General features: G+C 50.8%; 1 protein-coding gene and 1 non-coding gene across 2 annotated transcripts in view; both read right to left on the minus strand.

Annotated features, from left to right (window-relative positions):
• Positions 1-17,077, minus strand: part of SH3PXD2B (SH3 and PX domains 2B) — a 61,169-nt gene extending 44,092 nt beyond the window's left edge. Inside the window, exons 1-3 of the mRNA XM_023537145.1 lie at positions 17,048-17,077; positions 15,804-15,884; positions 3,667-3,742 (exon numbers count right to left, since the gene is read on the minus strand). Of these exons, the coding sequence (XP_023392913.1) occupies positions 3,667-3,742; positions 15,804-15,884; positions 17,048-17,077 (187 nt within the window). The remainder of the gene's footprint in view (positions 1-3,666; positions 3,743-15,803; positions 15,885-17,047) is intronic.
• Positions 15,550-15,656, minus strand: LOC111746224. Its single transcript, XR_002783023.1, has one exon. It is a non-coding gene; the product is annotated as a U6 spliceosomal RNA (small nuclear RNA).
• Positions 17,078-20,313: the final 3,236 nt, after the last annotated feature.

The raw sequence follows: 20,313 nt of genomic DNA on the forward strand, positions 1-20,313 counted from the left end.
ATATTTCCTGTTGAATGTCTATAGGGCCTGAATGACCTCATGCATGGTCCTCCAAAGCCCTGCTCACAGCTCTAGTGCAAGGGCTGGAGGAAGTGGGATCCATGGATACGTTTCAGAGTTAAGGGAGGCTGGAACCAGTCTGTGGAAGGAAGGGGCTCCCACCGATGAAGAAGGAAGGGGAGACCTGACGATCTGAGGTCCCCCAGCCAACTCTAGGATTCTCAGGCTGGCTGGGCAGAATAGGGGACACTCACGATATGTCCTAATCTAACAGTTCAGTCTCCTTTCCTCCTCTTTTCCTCTTATACCTTCTATTCTAGTCTTTTGTTCTCAAAATGCTCCACGCTCTCTCATGATCCTGTGCCTTTCCCTCTGCCTGGAATATGCTCCGCATCCAACCTCATCCACCATGCTTTTTGGGAAACTCATACTCACTTCGAACAGGTTAAGAGTTCCTGTCTTCAGCGAGGCCCTGGGCCATTCTGAGGGTTGCCTCTTACTGACTGTGCCTTGGGAAGTGCATTTATTTCTCACAGCCTGTCTCCCGTCTCTCTGTAAAACGGGAGAGCAGCCCCTACCCCTTCACAGCAATCTCCATGACACACCCAACACAAGGCTTAGTCCTAGGTGCTTGCAACGGGTTAATGACTTTGTGTTTTACACAAGTTAGATGATGCCACATTATACTCTGCAATGAAGGGCACATGTCTCTCCTTAACCCCCAGCTTGGTGTCTTGAGCCTTGTCTCTCTACTACTGGCTAATGTGTCACTTATCCACAGGCCATGGGGCAGGACCATGTGCTCAGCACATCCGTGGCTGGTGCCTCCCAGGTGACAGGCGGATGGGGCAGCAGCCCCCTTGTCTGCGCCGGATGTGAAGTGTGAGTCATGGGAAGGGAGGGCGTGCGAGCCTGCAGCCATCCCTAGCCGGCTGGTCAGCCTGCCTGGGGTGGAAAGAGTGCTCAGTGGAAGGAACAGCCCTTGGTGGGAACGAGCAGGCTTTTGTTTTCCACAGTGGAGGGAGGCCAAACTGTAATTTTTAATTTTCAAGCCACATCCTCTGCCAAGTTGGCTTCCCCAGCTCTTGCTGGGGTGGAAAATTGCACAGGGAGGCTCTCCCTTCCCCCTGCCTTTGTGCTAACAGGAGACTTGCTGTTGTTCTGCTGACGTGGCAGTCTTGGCAGCAAAGTGGCCCCTGGGAGAGGGGGTATTCCTCCCGCGGGTCCCTGCCCTTGGCCTTGAGGAAAAGCTAAGAGAGACTGAGAAGGTGCTCTGGGAGTCCTGGGACCCAGCGGGACCTCTCCAAGCTTCATGGGGGTGCCCTGAGCAGGGAAATTGGGACTGAGATCCTGAGAACAGCATTTTCATGCATTTGTGGGTGGAAAAGGATTACGTAACCATGAAAGCGTCCGGGGGCTTGGGAGAGGGTCGGCTCAAGGGCCTCCGCGGCCCGGGAAGTTTTCCACAGCTGGTTTAGCCTTTCATCCAGTAGAAAGGGAGGGTTCTAACTCACTGCCTTTCTTTTCCTTAAGAAAAACCTACATTTAGAGCCCAGTTCAACTTGAATATCCAGACTGACCATTTAAGTACGACTCCAAGACATGCAATACCGAGAGATTCCAAAGGAATGTCATGGGACTCTGCTTCTGCCGTTGTGAGAACCTACTGTGTGCCAGGGAGAGAAGCTTGTGAAGCAGGGGTCATGTCCCATTTTATAGCTGTGGAAACTGAGGCTCAGGGGGGAGGGTGGGGTGGATGTCATCCGCTTGAGGTCACAGGACTGGGTCTGACTCCCAAGCACATGCTCTGGAGAAGTGACATCTGGCTGCTGGCAGCTGGCACTCCGGTTTTTCTCCAATAGGAAAAAATATTCCATTGCGACTGTACACTTTCCTTGCTAAAGAACTGAAAACATTAGCTTTGTTTTAGGCAAATGATCCTCCCAGTGGATGGAGGCCGTGCAAACATTTCTACGCTGTCTCTAGACCCATTCGACAATGCCACCATCTGGAAGAGCCCACTCACGTGCCGACGGCAGAAGCCCGGAGTGGGGGAGGGGAGACTGGGCTCCCGTGTGACCTGAGGCGTCTCCCCCATCACTGGGCCAGCCCCCTTCTCTGCAGAATGAAAAAGATCTGAAGAGCCTGTCGAGCTCTAAATACTTGTGATTTAGAGTGATTGTCGATCTGTTGATTATCTGTACATAAAACATAACAGTATTGCTGCTAGTTCTGTGCCAGGTACTTACTGAACTCTATCATTTAAGCACCATTATTATCTCCAATTTACAAATGAAGAAATAAAAGTCAGCGTGCTGAGACACTCCACCCACGACAAGAGAGTAGATAAGTGGGGGCGCTGGGATTCGAACCCAGGCTGCCTGACTGCAGGCATGAATTTTGGGGCCAGCCATAGCTGTGTCTCAATCCCAGCTCTGCCGTTTGTGCAAGTGATTATAATTTCTCTGAGCTCGATTTCTGCATCTGTGAAATGAGCACAGGAATTAATGTCCACCCTGCAGGGTCGTCGGGGGACTGGATGAGGAAATGGATGGAAAGCACTTAGCCCCGTGACTGGCCCGCAGCAGACAGCTAATCAGTGTTAGCGGCTATTACTTTAGGCCCTGATACTGGTTTGGGTAGCCCACTTTTTGAGCTGAAGCATTGATGCTACTCCATTGGTAAGGAAAAAAAATGGGGTGTGGGGCATTGGGAAGGTGACACAGAATGCCCCGAGAACAAGGACTAACCATTACTGCATTAACTCCTCCATGGTGCCTGGAGTGGCGCCTGGCACTCAGAAAGTGCTTGGTAGCTGTGGTCAGAAGGCAGGCAGGCCCCCTCAGAGATGTTCCACCTAATCCCCAGAGCCTGTGACTAAGGTGTCATGGCACTACTGGGATTCTGTTACGTTATATGCCATGGTTGACTTTAAGAGAGGAATATTATCCTGCATTCGCCAGGTGGGTACGGCATAATCACACGAGCCCTTCAAAGCAGATAGCTTTCTCCAACTGGTGGCAGAAGACATCTGAAGCAGAAAGAAGATTCGGTGCCTCATTGTCAGCCCAAAGATGGAAGGGCCACATGAGGAAGAATGCAGGCAGCCTCTGGAAGCTGACGGCCGGCAAGGAAAAACAGGCTTCTCGGTTCTAGAGCAGCAAGGAACTGAATTCTGCCAACAACCTGAGTAAGGCTGGGAGTAGATTCCTCCTCAGATCCTCCAGCTAAGATGCCAACCTGGCCGAGACCTTGACCTCAGCCTAAGCAGAGCACCCAGCTGAGTCCGCCTGGACTTCTAACCAACAGAATTGTGAGACAACGGGTGCTGTTTTAAGCCACTAAACTGGTGGCGATTTGTTACACAACAACAGAAAACTAAAGCCGTAATAACAGACGCCGCTCATTACAAAACTTTATGAGTGCCAATTATTCCCATTGTAGAGGTAGGAGAAACTGCAGCTCCCAGAGGTGAAGTGTCTTGCCGAAGCCAGTAAATAATGGTGTGGCATGTACCCTAAGGCACATACTCTTAGCCACTCATTTTTACAGATGACTGAGATTCTGGGCATTGGGACAATGCCGCCAGGAGGACAAGCCAAGAGAGCCAGGAGCCACACTGGACACACTCCACAGGCCCCATCTCAGAGCACAGGTCTCACCTACCTGGCAGGAAGGGAATGATCCGCTGTTTGGGGTCCTTCTGTCCCCCTTCCATGGGAAATTTGTCCAACATCTGCATCTGCGATGGGGAGAGAATACCAAAAAAAAAAATACGATAAATGCGTCTCTGACATTTAAAAGAATTATGTGAAATACGTGATTGGATATCCAGAAGCTCACTTTCGTTCAGCTTTTCAGAAACCCCATCTAATTGGGAAGGCAATGTCAGTGTGACCTAGGATCTCCGTGAAAACAGTTCTTTATGTCCACAGCTGCCAGATCTGTGAAGGCTTGGAGCAGGGAGAGACCATTCTGAGTTTTCCTAGGGGTCTCCAGCCACAGGACCTGAAATGTGACTAATGCCCCCCCCAAGGGAGATCATTCTGTTTTCCAAAAGTTGCCAGGTTGTGTCCAGGAACAAACCACTGAGACGCAATCAATCTGGTTGGGTCTATGCCTCTGAGAGCATCACAGTCCCCTGCCCCGCTATGAAATCCCTAGCTTGGATTGACAGACAGCTCTGTGCCGGGCTCTGTGCTGGGACATGACATAAAGTATATAAGTGCATGGCACAGAGACTCCCAGTTTAGAGAGGAGACCGAAAAGATAACTGACCATTGCAGGGCGGTGTAGGAAGCACCGTGAGAGGTGGGTGTGGGCTGCCGTGGGACAGAGGGGCAACGGGGACAGGACACGCAAAAGAAACACCTTTAGCAGTGCAATAAACGCCTCTCTGACCTTTTAAGGAATGAGTGTGAAATATCTGATTTCATATACGAAACCACAGAGATCCGCTCCTTGTGGTCTTGGGGAGATGACACAGCTTGGCCCTCATCTGGAAGTTGGCCATAATGATAGCAACCTGCACAGTCACTTTATGGATTAAAAGCTGGGCTGTGGAGTCATTATGCTGTCACTGGATTTCTGGGTCTTCTCCTGAGCAAGTGGTCGATTAGAACCTCCCCTCACCCTTGAAGTGGATGTGGCCAATTAAATGTGAACAGAGGAGACCCACGTCACCCAGGGTAAGAAGAGTTATGACTGGTGTGTGATTCACCCCTCTCCATTTCCGCCTGCCATGGTGACCGGCCACACTCCGAACAGTGGCTTCTCTGCCAGTGACGGTCCGGGAGTGAGGGTCCAGAGTCCACACAATCCTTGATGGACGTGTAACCAGAGTGAGAAATAAATCCTTATTGTATATCGACACTATTTCAAAGGGAATATCCTAACCCATCTCGACTGGTCCATGGGCCCAGAATTCAAACAGAGGGTAAGGGCGTCTTGAGCCTCCAGAAGCGATGGCTGGAATGTGAAAAGCCCACCCATCATTTCGCCTCAAGGAGAAAGCCACTCTGGCACTCAAGATGTGTCCCTCTGATAGAATGAAAGAAGCTTCAGAGAGCCTGGCAGGAATCAGCAGAGAGACTGCGAAGGCATTTGGGGAGGAGAGGACCTGAGGCAGATGAGAAGAGAAACATGCGTATATGCCGAGCATGACCTGGCTTCTTCAGACACGTTCTCTCGCTAAATCCTCAGCGTATTCCTTCAAGGAAGACGTTACCATCCAGGAAACCAAAGCCCAGAGAAGTGAGGAGACGTGCCGTGGGCCTGCAGGCAGCGCGGGGTGGGGCCGGAGACAAAGCCCACGGGCTTTTCTCTGCAATCGCATCATCCACCTCGGAGATGCCACCAAGACACTCAAACAGGATCGCTCCTTGGCGTTCGGGATACAGGGCCATTGACGCAGGCTGGAGCTCCTGCCCGGTCCGTGCTGTTTTACATGGTACCCTGGGTAGGGAGTCAGCCTCAGCGCAGCTGGCACCCTGAAAGGTTGCCCTTGGAGGCTGTGGATTCCCTCCCACTCTGTGCCGTGTGGCGAAGGGGAAATGCTAGATCATTCAGCAACGGGTGAGGCCACGGTGGGCCTCGCCGGAAAAGTCAGGCTTCCCTTTTTAAATCCAGGAGCTTTTTAAACACCAGTACATAGCAGGTACTCAATAAAAACTGACTAAAGCAATGAATACAACTGAGTGAATTTTTTTTGGGAGGGGGGGCAGCTACAAGAGATGTTTACCAAGACCCCTGATTGATAACACTCACATTACTGACATTAAATGAGTCACTACTACTGACATTTGTTTGGCAGCTGACAGTTAACAAGCCTTCCCACACACACAATTTTATCATAATACACGATCCCGATGTCACAGATGGGAAAACGGGACAGTGCACTGCCTGACGTCACACAGCTAAGTGGTGGACCAGCCAGTTCAAGCATCTTATTCTAAATCCCATCCTCTCTCTCTAAGACCACTCTCTTAGGCAGCATCGGAGCGTCATGTGAACATGAAAAATCAGGGCAAGATGAGGAAAGCTGAATCTCCCATACACCAACGAACAGCTCGCTTTCTTTTTAAAAGCAGGACAATTAACCAGTCTCAGCTATAGAGGGTTTTAGGGATTTGTAGATTTTGTCTAACACTATGTTCTCCCCACCACCCCCCTCAATTGTATTTAAGACGATGAAAGGGAACTTTTTTTTTTTAAAGTACGTACCAGTAATCCATCCAACCTACCATGCCTGTGTCCATTCTCCAGGGTCCCCATCGGGCCCTGCTGAGTGCACGCACCAGCTAAGAGCCCCGCCCAGTGCTGTAGTTCAGATCTCCCTGTGGTCTTCACGGCTCTGTCCTAAGTTACTCTCACCCTTTGTTCGGACTTGCTTTTACCCAGATAACTGTGGCCTAAAGAGTGAATGTGTGTGTGTGTGTGTGTGTGTGTGTGTGTGGCGGGGGGGTGTCTCCCCAGGTGTTGTTAATTTGAGGCAGCAGACCTGGGTTTAATGCTGCAAAGCCTAACCACAGATATTTTACCTCTGGGGACCAGACAGCCCTAAGTTTAATCTCAATGCTTCCTCATGCCAGCTATGTGTCCTTGGCTGGGTACCTTGCCCACTGAGTCTGATTGACCATATGTAGAATGAGGAACATGCTGGGTAGGGGGGCTGTGTAAATGAACACTGAGTAGGGACTTTCTGGGGACACCCTAGGTGCTCAACAAGAACCCCCGATCCCCACCCCTTGTACTCTGCTCACAATGAATATCTTATTCTGGAAACTATTTAGCAATCATTCTTAGTCATTTGTGAGGCTGTGTGGGTTTTTTAAAATTATTATTGCATTAAGTATACACAGCATAAAACTGATTATCTCGACCATTTTAAGTGTACAGTTAAGTGGCATTAAGTACGTTCACGATGTTGTGCAATCCTCACCACAATCCATGTCCAGAACCTCTCTGTCATTCGAAACTGAAACTCTGTATCCATTAAATACTAACCCCTCACGCTCCTTCCCAGTCCTTGGGAACCACCATTCCACTTTCTATCTCTATCAACCTGACTCTTCTAGGCATCAGGGACAAGTGGAATCATACAGTGTTTGTTCTTTCTGGCTGCCTTATTGTACTTAGCATATCTTCAAGGTTCATCCATGTTGTATTGTGTGTCTGAATTTCCTCCTTTCTAAGGCTGAATAATATTCCATCATGAGACTGTTTTAAGGTTGGCAAAACTCCTCAGACTATCCGAGTGCCCTCGGTGGCCAGCGCTGGTCTGTCTAATGGAATTTTCTGTAGACTACACTGTCCCTTTATGGTAGCCACCAGCCCTAGGTGGCTACTGAGCACTTTAAATGTGTCTCTTGAGACTGAGGAACTCAACTTTTAATTTTATTTCATTTTAATTAATTTAAATAGTCTCACATGACTAATGGTCACCATACTGAACATCACAGGACTGGATTATGTTACTCATCCTCCAGTCTTAGCCATGTCCAGTTTTACTTCATATCCTTTATCATCCTATCAATGGTAACTGCTAGTCACATGGACAGGAGATCAGAGGCCTGGGAGCTATTTATTTTGCTTTTGGTCTTAGTGTGTCCAGGTTCATGGGCCACAAGCTGCTTCTATCCAGGGAACTGTCACCCTGGGCACCCGCCGGCTTTGAAGCAGACAGGGAGCACTGTGGATCCTCCACGGGGCTCCTACCCAGGCTGTCTGCAGCAGCAGGACCAGAGGCATGCTGGGCAAACTCCCGTCACAGACATTATCCTTGGAAACTTGAAAATTCACACCGCCTCACCGGGATAGGAGAAGGAAGAAGTGCTCGGGGTGAGGAGGAAAGTGAGTCAGTCTGGGGGGTGGGCAGGGAGACGGAGCCACGTCAGGCTGCCACATCACAAGTCTCCAGCAGGAATGAGAGAACACTCCATCAGCAGTTTTCTAGACATCGGCTTGTGGCGGAGGGAAAGGAGACATGCTGTCCAAGGCAAACACCATGGAAGCTGGCGTGGAGGTCCGCACGTGGTTTGTGTTAGCGGTGGACCGGACTTGGAGGGGCTGACTCCCTGTTTCACAAAAGCCTGTGTCCCAGAATAGCCAGAGCGGGCTGTGGAGAAGGGCTGGAGTGACTGTCCCATGCAGCTGCTGGCTGGCGGGAAGTCACATGGTCCTCGAAGACAGACGTGACAATGTACCTGGGCCTCCTCTACGATACGCAGTGGGTTGTCTTTGGAGATTCTGTCCCCTTGATGAGCTAGTTGGTCTAAATGTTGGCATGCCCTGGCATCCTGATGGCCATGCCACATGGAGCCCGTGTCCCTCTCTCTAGTCCTCCGATCTTTACTGCACCTGCCCAGGCTAGGTCAGCACTGTCTCAGCCCGAGCCCCTTATCGGTCTGCCTGCCCTCTGGCCTGCCCCACCACCTTCTCACTGGTACGTGGAGGGTACTTGGTAGATATCTGTGCACAGAATGAATGAATCACTGAATGAACAAAAGTGGTTAACTGGTTTGGTCAGCCACTGTCTAGAAGAGAAGAAATTATGTACAGGTGACAGCAACAGGACCTGGACTGGGGTTCGTGCATAACCCACACAACATTGCCTCTTTCTATTTTGCAAATTAAGAATTGCCTACTGTGGGGAAAAGGCCATCACTGTATTTTCTCAACTACATCCCATCGATATGGCAACAGCCTTTCCGCCCAAAGGGAAAATATTCCATTAAGTGTGTACGACACGTGGGAGGTAACGACCCATTGTCACAAGACAACGTCTGGGGAAAAGTGTGTGTCTGGGGGCCGGGCAAAGACACACCGGGATCAATATGATTAGTGCAGTCCTAGCGGGTATGTTGGCTAGGGTCTCACTGGGAAGCCTTCCCGGCTGGGCAAGGCCTGCCTGGGGGGTGACAACGTTTCAGCTCTGCCACTTGCTCGCAGCAAAGACGACAGAACACACTCCCTTCCCTCTGGCTTCGGCGGTGGAGAGTGGGGGCTCCTGGGCAGGCAGGCCCCAAAGCTCATACGAGCACTTGGGTTGTTAAACTCTCAGAGCGGGGACAGGTCAGTCCTATGTCAATCGAAATCGGAAACAAATGATTTCTGCTGAGCGACCTGGAACCGCCTCCCCCATCTCTGGATCTCAGTTCCCTTCTCTCGGGAGAAACGAAGGCGCCAATCAAGATGTTGCCTCCAGCTTGCCGTCAGCTTGGTGACTTGGTGTGTCTAGGAAACGGCTCCTCCCGGAAGAAGCCATCCCCTCTGGATCCGCACGGCACGCGGTGTTCCTGCTTACAGGACACATGTGGCTGGCGCTTCTCCCGAGAGCTCCCTGCCAGGCAGAGTGGTCCAGCTGGCTCCGAACCCCCACTGTTGGAATTCTGCAAGATGCCCAGCCACGAGCCCTACTCCCTCCCGCCGCTGTGCCCCCCACACTGACTGGGGATTCCTCCCCACGGGATGCTCCCGCTCCCCCCACAACTTTGGCAGCAGGCCAACTCCTTACTTACTGTCAGGACTCTGCTGAGATGGCACCTCCTCCAGGAAGCAAGCCTGCCTGAGCTCTCTAGGTGGGACAGGGTCCCTTTCTGAACACGTGGGGGTCCGGCTCAGCAAACGTTTAACTGTGCTTTTATGGTGAAGGAAGTCCTGGCTCCAGTGACAGCCATGACCCTCAGCCTGGGGGGCCACGATGAACCAGTGGGAAAACTCAGAAGGCAAAATATGCATGGCACAGGGTAAGGTGGATCCCTCACACACCCGAGTCCAGTTTGTGACGGGCTCGTGTCCTGCTCAGAAAGGTCCTCTGTAAAATAGTCTGCCCGCAGGGAGGTGACAAATGGGCCTTCAACAGGGAGCGCTCGGCAGAACTCTAGCAGGCAAATCTATCTTATTAGAGATGGGACTCGAACGCAGTACCGGACCCCAAGGAGGTCATGGGGTGCAGCAGTCAGGAGCAGAGCTTTCAGGCTCGGCCAGACCTGGGCTTGAATCCCAGCCATGCTGCTCTCTGGGCAGGTGACCCTGCCCCTCCGAGCTTCAGGTGTCCCGTCGGTGACACGGACACAGCCCCGACTTCATGCTCGCGAGTGAGAACTAAGGGAGATGGCGTATGAGACAGGAGCCTGCTGCGGTTCAGTGACCGCTGTCAGTGCTAGCATGACATCGCCCAGCCACGCCACACTTCCTCTGGGCACTGCCCTCGGCTCTACGGTGTGCCAGTCGTCCCTGGTGTCCCGCTCAGACGCCACCTCCCTCTGCCACACTCTGACAGACCCTCTCCAGTGTGGACCCAGGCTAGGGCAGAAAGGGGGGGGTGCAGGGACGCAGAGGGTCCTGCCCCAGGCCGCACAGGTGGTGAGTGAGCTGGCTGGGACCTGACGCCAGGCCTGCTCATTGCCAGCCCAGGGCTCTGTCACCTGCACCCTCGTGTGGATGAGACACGCGGCCAGATGTCGACCAGGGGTGGCGGGCCTGACCACCAGGGACCAGCTATCCTAAGACAAGAGAGTTAGGAAATCAATCGGAAGGTGCAGTCACAAAGGACACCTTCCTGCTAGGGACTGCGAGTCTCTTTCCGCACAAAGGAGCCCGAGTCACGCTCCTTCCTTCTCCTGCAGGCAGCCTCTCTGCAGCCTGTTTCTTCTACCTAAATGTCCAACCCCCACCGGAGGGGACAGTTACCGTTTTCTGTCACCTACGGGCGATTTCCCCCTCTTTGGGGAAATGGCAGCAATTCTCTGCTATTCTCTGAAATGGCAGCAATTCTCTGATTTCTTCCGGGGAATCTTCTCTCTGTCAGTCTACACACGCTGGCATGGTGCTGAGTCTACTCCGGTCCCTGTGCTGGCCCAAGATGAACCAATGGGATTTTTGCATAAATGGCTGGGGTGTTGTCTCTTCCCTGAAGTTGGACCTGTGGCCGCCACCGTACCAGACAATATCCTGCCTGGACATGGAGAGAAAGTCACGAAGTGGAGAAAGGCAGGTCCTCAGTGATACTAAGGCCCCCTAGATCCAGCCCTACCTGAAGCCAGGCACCCTTTGTCTCTCCGTTAAATTTAGCTAATCAATGTTCTTTTTGCATAATCCATCTCGGCTGAGTTTCTGTCATCTGCAACTGAAAGAGTTCCTACGAAAACAAGAGCTCATGGCCAGAAAGTGGCAGCATCTGGACCGCAGCCCAGGATTTAACCACTCTATTAAACTGGCATCATCTCCTACTCTGACCCCAGCCAGTGCCCTGCACCAGCCTCCACCCACCGGTAATCCCAACGGCTCACATTTGCTCAGGGCTTGATGGCCCAGAAACTGCTCTCACACACACGATCGCTTTTTTTAAAAAAAGGAAACATACGTCATATACCATAAAATTCACCCTTTTAAAGAATATCATTTAGTGGTTTTTCGTGTATTCACAAGGTTGTGCAACCATGACCTCTGTCTAATCCCAGAACGTTTTCATCACCTCGGAAAGACACCCAGTACCATTGGCCGTCTCTCCCCCTTCTCCTAGATCCTGGCAACCACTGACCTGCTTCCTGTCTCTAGGAGATTGCTTCTTCTCAGCACACATCATCACTTTTAACTCCACAGGAACCCTGTGAATTCGCCACTAGAGAGGGGAGGCCTGGACACCAGACTGCCTGAGACTTAGAACTCCAGTGTCGGCTGTCCAGCTTTAAATCCGAGTTCAGATGCTCACTAGCTGTGTGACCTTGGCAAAGGACTTAACCTCTCTGAGCCTGTGTTTCTTCATCTATATCCTCATATCAAGTAAGCTTGCTATGAGGATTAAATGAATTCCTACATCTAGATGCTGAGCAGTCAGCGCTCCTGGAATGCCGGCTGTTTCTAGTATCATCTCCCCTATGCTGTAGATGAGGACGATCAGGCACAGAGGGTTAAGGGGTGTGGCCACAGCCACACAGCATAGGTGGCTGGGCCCCAAGTCTCCTGACTTTTCCCATTACACCACGCTGGCCTGGCTGTTCCTCCCCAAAGCTCGGCCCTCCCCATCCTCCTTGAGCCAAGTTACTTCTGAAAAAACCAAGGCTCTTCGCCAGACAGGAGGGAGGGGAGGGTGGGACCATGAAATCATCTAACTGGAGGGTGTCGCACCCCCATGGGCTGGTCTCTATGCTGACTCTAGGTCCTGCCCTAATTTCTTCCACCTTCCCCCTCTGGGGCGCGGGGGCGGAAGGTAGGACATTTCCAGGACAGCAGGACCCTCCGGCATGTGTGACCTGCCCATCCCAGCCACCCATCAGAGACTCTCTAAAGCCAGCTGAAGCCCTGTCTGTAGACGGCTGGTTCAAGAGGACACTCTGAAGCAGCTGTTTACGTTACAGCAAACCCCCAACTATTACCAATTATTCTTAGTGGGGAAGAAAACCTCACTTTTAAGTTCTGGGAGAAATAAACAGTTGAGTCAGAGCAGGAGAGCCGAGGGAGTACAGGCTTTGGGCCAGAGATCCCCATAATCCCACGCTGGCAAGTGTTCCCAAACGATGTCCCCTCGGGCAAGTCCCATCTGAGCAGAGGGACAACAGATGATAGCTCACTGAGCAAGTGTCACAACAGACACATGAGGGAAGTGCTTTCACTGGTAATGTGCAGATGGGGAAACTGAGGTCCAGAAACATACAGAGGTGACACCAAGCTGAGACCTGAACAATCAAAACTGAGATTTGAACTAGGTCTGTCTAAGCCCGGAAGTCAAGGTCTGAAGCCCTGGGCTATGTTGCAATAGGGAATTCAGTGACACAGTCAACTTCCTCAGGCACTGCCACTTCCCTGTGTGCCTCCAGGGCTTCCTCCCTGTTCTCCTTGAAGCTCTTCCTCTAGCTGATGCTGTACCAATGACCTTACCTCTCTGGCCACAGCTGACAGGCTCAGGGTTGCCTCTGACCCAGGACCCCGGAGACTGGCATTAGCGCCCAGAAACCCCAGTGTGTTGACAACAGGGAAGGACTCACCAACCAGGGATGGAAGGTGCTGTTTGGGGAATATAGGCTAACAGGCGAACGGAGGAAGCCAGTCTGCAGAGGCTGCTGGGAAAAGGACACAGGCTCGATGGGAGAGCCTATGGCCACAGTGACACTGGCCAGGGAGCTGCCGGGCCTACGGACAGGCGTTCTGTCACTGGCTCTGAGCCCCTGCAAGGCTGGCCGCATTTCTTGCTCTGAGTGCCATGGGGCCCACGTGCCTCCTCCCACCCATCAGCCCCCATACCTCCCCCTCCCTGAGCTAGCTGAGTGGGTGTTTGCTCTGTGGGTGTCCATAACCCCTAGGAGAGCAATCATGCCTGTCACCGTTCTCCGCCCCCTGCGTCCGTTCTTGGAGGTGTCACGTAGGCAGAAAGCCTCTGAAAGCAAAATCCAGGTAGCCCTCCCTATGCAGACTCTCAATGCATGAAAAATCAGTCCAGCGAGTTGCAAAATGTTTATCCGACATTCTTTCTCTGGACTGAAGACCCGCTGCTGTGGATGTGTATAGACACCCGTCTGTCTGGGTAAGAAGGCGTGGATCTTCCTCATTCTCATACAGGACCACGTTTCCTGCTCTCCTTTCCCCCCAGGGTTCAGCCCTTCCCTCTGTGTCTGCTTCTGCCAAGTCCACTTTAGATAGTATCTTAGCATCTTTAACATACAGCCTCTTTGTTTATTTACATTCTGTACATGTCTGCTGCAGACCAGAAGAAAAACATAATTTGTATGTGCTCCTGTTTGATTTTGTTACATAGTGAACACAAAACATCACTGAGTTCATCACATTTTAAATGCTTAGGTAACTGCTGTCTCGATTGCTTTTGATTGCTTTTCATTACGCATTGGCTCCTGGCAGTTGTTACAAAGGCGTTGGAGATTGTTTTAGTGATATCAGGGAAACCGATCAGGAGCACAACCTTATCTCCCCTCTCCTCCCTCTTTAAAATAATGGAATGCAGGCTCTGAAAATACTCTCCAACAGTTTCAGGAACAATTAAGCCTGTACAACCAATACCACCCAACCAGGGAACAGGCGAGGTGAAGAAACAGGCTGGTATGCAGAAGATAAGGGCTAGCTTTCACCGGTCCAGCAATGCTTATTTTATAACTGATCACGGCTGTTCCCTCCAGGTCTCCATCCCCACCCCAACTCCAGGGGTGCAGCAGGGACCCAGATAAGCCCACCGGCTGTCACATTCCTCAACCATCTTGACGGGCTTAGAGGTGAGCCTATGAAACACAACACCGAGTTTGCTGGAACATCTGGGAAATGACCTTTCACTCTTTCCTGCTGAGTGTGAGCCCGGAGCATTTTGCAACCATGTGGGATCTGAGGATAAAGCCAATGCCATGGAAGCAGGAATACAGAATGGGAGGAAGGAGCTGGTTGGAAGGACACGGTGGGAAATCCTGGATCAAGCCGTCCCTGAAGCCCATAAGGTTTCTTCTCCTAGGACATTCAGTCACACCAGCCAAAAAATTCCCATGTGCGTAAGCCAGTTTGAGTTGGGTTTTTGTCACCACAGCTGGAGCATCCTAACTGCCACCCAGAGGAAAGGAAGATAGTTCAGGATGGAGGCCCCGTGTTGGCCTATGAGGTGGCGTGAGTCCCTTACTGCTTGGCAGGGAGGACCTGTGGGTTCAGGAACATGTGTAAGTTCCCATCTCCTCCTAAGGACTGTGTTTTCTAAAGAACTTTATTATGTCATAGCGGGCACTCTGACTTCTCATACAGACACACTTGTTTTGAGTTGCTGGCCTTTGGTGACATCAAGGTAAAGCTACTGCCCCACAGAGTAGAGTTCTTTTACCCCAGTGTGGGTGAGCTATCCACATTTGCCTGGCATCCTATGAGGCTGGTGGTGCACATGGTGGTTTTAAATTCATTCATTCATTCATTTATTCGCCAAACATGATTGAACAAATCTGTGTCCTTAATAAAACATTAAGGAGAGAAAGGATGACGAAGATGTGGTCCGGTCCCCAAGAGTCCCAGTCTAGAGAGGAAGACAGACAAGCAGACGACTTCAATGCAGAGTCAGGACAGAGGGACGCACAGAGCTGTTGGGTGCAGAAGAGGTAGCCCTCATGGCTGGGGCACAGAGTCGTCCTAAAGGTTGAGAGCCCCGGAAAGCAGCGGGAGTTACCTGAGCCAATGAGTGGGTTAGGAGGGCACGGGAGCGTGTTCTGGGAGATGAAGGACAGATGCAAAGTCCTAGCAGGAGGGAGCATGGAGCCCTCGGCTACTGGGGCAGGCATCTCAGGAGCCGAGCATGGAGGGCAAGGTGAGGCGAGGGAGGTGGGTCTGTCTGCAGAGCTGAACGGCCCCAAGAGTTCTGAACACACTCAACGAACCGAGCTCGCCAGCAAACACGACTACTGCTCACAGCACAAGTCCAAAGCCATACACATTTCCAGATCACCCTCCACTTTGGAGCAGTCAAAAGTCGCACCTCTTTTATTTAGAAAATATTGACTATCATAGCATAAAGCAATAAAGCACATGACTTACATCCCAAAAGTGATGGACTTGTTTTTTTTTTTTTAAAAAAAAAGCACAGAACGCTCCATAAACTTGCATGTCACCCTCACACAGGAGCCATGCTAACCTTCTCTGTATCGTTCTAATTCTAGCATATGTGATGCTGAAGTGAGCACATGGATGTCATTTTTAATTCCAGGAAATAAAAAAGAACACCTGTGTCCAACTGTGGGTGAGGGTCTGGCATCTAAAGTCAAAATGGAAAGTAAGTCCAATTAAACTCCTTCCCACCCCGAAGCTCACTGGAGGCCCCAAGTCCTTACCTGGAGGTCAAAGAATTTGCTGTAGCGTCGATAGATGGCCTCAGTGGAGCCACTGGACCATGTGACCCGGATGATGTAGACCTGCAGAGAGGGACAGAGGAGACAGGAGTTAATACCAAGGGGGCCCCTATATCCTCGGGACTCGGGAACAAAACACAAGGTTCAGAGTCAGAAAGACGCGGGTTTGAATCTCAGCTCTGCCACTGCCTGGCCGCATGACTCGGGACAGGTTACTTGCTCTCTCTGAGCCTCAGCTTCTTCCTCACCTCTGAGAACTGTGCAAAGGGTTCAATGAGATCCAGTATGGGGAAGTGTGACCACCCCGCTGCTCGTCTCCGGTGGTACCGACAATTAAAAAAAAATAGATGTGAAAGCTCTTTGGAAACAGAGAAATGTTATATAAACACTAGGAGCTCACGGGGCACACAGACAGGGCCCCCTGCCCTCTGCGAGCTGAGGGTCAGCTCAAGAGACAACACATACATGAATGAAGATAAATAACACATGGACATCTCTTATTTTTTGCCCAGTATTGATAAACTATTCTTCTAACCAGAGCACCTTGATTTTGCTCCTAGGAACCCCCTTCCCCACCTCAACACGGTCCCTTGGATACAGAGGTGGGTACTATTCATTACCCATAGTGACTGTTTGAAAAGGGAGCACATGACCTAAGCCAGGCCAATCAGAGCCGGTAAGAGTCAGCCCTGGGACTTCTGCTCCATCTATCCAGAAAGAGACCCAGAAAACAACATATCAAAGGTCCCCATCGGTGGGGGATGTTCAAACAAACTCTGGTTGACCATCTGTCAAGAACAATGCCAACGTGAATTCAAAAACAGGGGAAAAAAAGAAAAGGGCATTAAAGATCTTATTTTTTCTTAAAACCAACAAATGGAAAAAAAAAAATTCTGCTTACACAATTCATTCTCGATTACTTGTTTACGATTTTCAAAAGCTCTGTGTGTACGGTACAAGGACTCTGCAGTAGGCCTAGTTGGCTTATTTGAATCAACCCCTGAACATAAGCTGATGTCTGCATTTTTAGGCGCAGATCTAACTTCTTAATGGGAATTGTCCCGGCCCGGGCTTTGGCTTTGCCCAGGGTATGGAGGCTGGTGAAAGAGCATCATACTGGGGTCCAGTGCCCGCCCTGCTGCTGGGTGAGACTCCCAGGTACTCACCTCTCTGGCCACAGTGTCCTTTTCTCTAACACGGGGCAATAACCTACCCTGAGGACTCACCATCATGACATACTTGGGGCCTTGCCCCATGCCTGCCACACACGAGGCGTGCAGAGTGCTTTTCCCCCGGAGAGCAGCTGTCCGGTATTCCTGCTTATCTGGTACCTCCTTTCTCCTTCTTTTGGAAATGGCACCTGATTTCCTTGGAGGACCACCCCTCCCCACCCTGTCTTTGTGAGAGGGAGTAGACACGCATCCCAGGCCTGGCCAACCAGAGTACGGCCTGTCCCTGACCATCCCATGGTTCCCCTGGATCCAGCATCCTGGACAATTCAAGGACACAAGCCCAAACCTTCCCTTTCTGGTTTAAGCCAGTTTGAATTAGTTTCTGATACCTGCGACCAAAGCAATCTCAACACATCAACCTTGGCTTTTAGATTATATCGCAGACCAAGTTAATATCAGTGGCATGAAGAAATGAAAAGCTGACTTCTTCATGGCGGCATATCCACAACAGCCAAAAGGTGGAAATAATCCCAGTGTCCACTGAAAGATGAACAGATAATCAACATGTGGCATCTATATACAATGGAACATTAATCAGCCTCAAAGACGAAGGACATTGTGACACGTGCCACAACATAGATGAACCTTGAGGACATTATGCTGAGTGACATAAGCCAGTTGCAAAAACACAAATACTGTATGATTCCATTCATATGAAGTACTTCGAGCCGTCAGTTCATGGAGGCATCAAGCAGAACGGTGGTCACCAGAGGCTGGTGGAGGAGGATAGGGAGTTAGTGTTTACTGAGTATGGAGTTTCAGTTTGGGACGATGAAGCAAAGCTCTGGAGATGGATGGTTGCTCAACAGTGTGAATGTGCTTATCGCCACTGAAATGTACACTGACAAGTGGTTGAAATGGTAAAGTTTGTTATGCAAACTTTATCACAATTTAAAAAAAATAATAATTTTTAAAAGAAGCAGATTTTCCGCAGAGATTTACATAGTCCCTTGTCATGTTCCCCCAGAAATGACACTAAAACTTTCTTCATGGGACAGCCCTCGAAACACATGCTGTGTATCTGAGAAAGGATTTATATTCAGAATTTAGGGAAAAATTCTCAAAACTCAAGAGTAAGCAAACAAACGATCCAATTACAAGACAGACAAAATGTGTGAACAGACAAAATATGTGAACAGACACCTCGTCAGAGAGGATACACGGATGGCAAATAGGTACAGAAAGAAGCTCGACATCATCAGCCATTAGAGAAAGGCAAATTGAAGCCATGGTGATATCACCATGCACCTGATAGAATAATTAAAATAAAAATACTGACAAAAGTACGTGCTGGGAAAAATGTGGGGCCACCGAGACTCATACGTGGCTAATGGGAAGCCAAGATGGCACAGCCACTCTGGAAAGGTCCTTGATGGACACCGAAGCTCTGGGTGAAAGGCTATTGGGGAACAGGAGAGTCACACGATGTGAAAGGTTATCACCCCGCAATTACATTCCCAGCAAAGGGAAAAATGTACCTTTTCAGTGGAGAGATCTGGTGGTCACAACTGTAACCAAGTTGTGACCTAGCATCACCAAGAGAGGGAGAACCAGACATCGTGTGGCCTCTGAGCTGATGCAATACGAAATACACAAAATCTTCTGGCAAGTACTGTTGCCAAGATGTTTAACTTGAATCTCAAGCCTCCTGACCTAAGTTCCACTTTATAGGAAATACAAGCGATAGAGGAATAAGCTAAATGACACCAGAAGGAAACAATCGGACAAATCCAGAATGTGGGCTGTTTTACATATCTACTAAGAGGGCATAGCTCAAAGGTTACTTCCTCCAGAAAGCCCTCCCTGACTGCTCCCTTCCCATCAATATTAGGTTGAGTCTCCCTGCTGCATGTCTCCTTGGCACCTATTTCCCCATCACGGTCAATTATACTTTACTGCAACTGCCTGAGTGTCTGCTTTCCCACTAGGCTCTAAGTTTCCTAAGAGAAGGGACCGTGCCTGCCTTGTTCACCCAGTGCTGTATGTCCAGCACCAAGCACAATGGAAAAACCTGTGCTTGGTAAATAAATGAGGAAGAAATCCAGACGCCAGGAGGTCAAGCCCTCACAGATGGGAGTGCCTATCCAAGGCAGGCCTGAGGTGTGTGGGAAGGGAAACTGGCTGTGTCTCTCAGGTCATCCCAGCCCCGTGCCTGTCCTCTCTGGCCACTGTCCGGCTCCACCACAAGCCCCGCACCCCTGCCCAGAGCAGCAAGTCTCAGGGAGCAGCTGGGACACCCTCTCTCTGGGAATGAGGAAGCACAGAGACCACACTGATGTCTGACGGCCACGGAGCGTTCTTTCCTGCTCCGCCACAGGAAGCTTAGAACAGGAAATTAGTGACCATCAAAACCTCTTCTTACACAACCTCAGCAGCAGGGCCTACGTGATTCACAAAGGCCAGACTCTCCAGGCCCAAGTTTTCCACCTAGTGTCAGAAGTCCTGGGTTTCTTCACTTCCTGTAAGTCACTGAGGACATGGACGGGTGGCGAGGGAAGGGCTGCGGGGTGGGGTTGAGCTGTGCCGGGGTGTTTGGGATAGAGGTGGGCATACAGCAGGGCCTTGGTCTCTCCCAAATCCCACAAGCCTGCAGGCCTGGGGAACACTTGCCACGTTTTCCTAGCAAAGGATGGAGGCTCAGAAGTGCAGTGACTGGCCTGAGGTCACAAGTTATGAAGTGCAGGGGACTCTGACTCAGGTTACTTCCAACACTGCCCACCTTGCTGCACTGGGGGTCATGCCTCTGCCCCAGCTGCTGGGCTAATGCTGGACCGGGGGCCAGTGGGGAGATGTGGTTCTCTGAACTGGTCTGAGAGCCTGCCGGGGGGCTGTGGAGTGCTGGGGTTGAGTGCCTGCCGGGGGACTGTGGAGTGCTGGGGCCTGCATTCTGCTTCCCTCTCAACTAGCTGTATGGTCTTGGGAAAGCGGCCTCACCTCTCTGCAACTCAGTTTCCTCCTCTGTTAAAAAACACGGATTATAACAGTATCCACCTCAGAGTTGGGGAGACAATTAAATGAGAACATGCATGCAGAGTGCTTAGCACGTGTCTGGCACCTGATAAGTGTTCCATAAAGAGAAGTTATCATCATTATCATAATCACTGTGAACTAAACACAGGGACACAAAGCTGAGGGAGACCTTGTCTCTGTTCACTGCCTCTACAGATGAGCCTTCCACAGCCACCCACTTGTCCCCACCACCACTGTCTCCCCAGGGCCTGCCTCTCTGGATGTGGAGGGATGGCCCCTCTGCAGCCCAA

This window comes from Pteropus vampyrus, unplaced genomic scaffold (genome assembly GCF_000151845.1).
Source record: "Pteropus vampyrus isolate Shadow unplaced genomic scaffold, Pvam_2.0 Scaffold179, whole genome shotgun sequence".
NCBI lineage: Eukaryota > Metazoa > Chordata > Mammalia > Chiroptera > Pteropodidae > Pteropus > Pteropus vampyrus.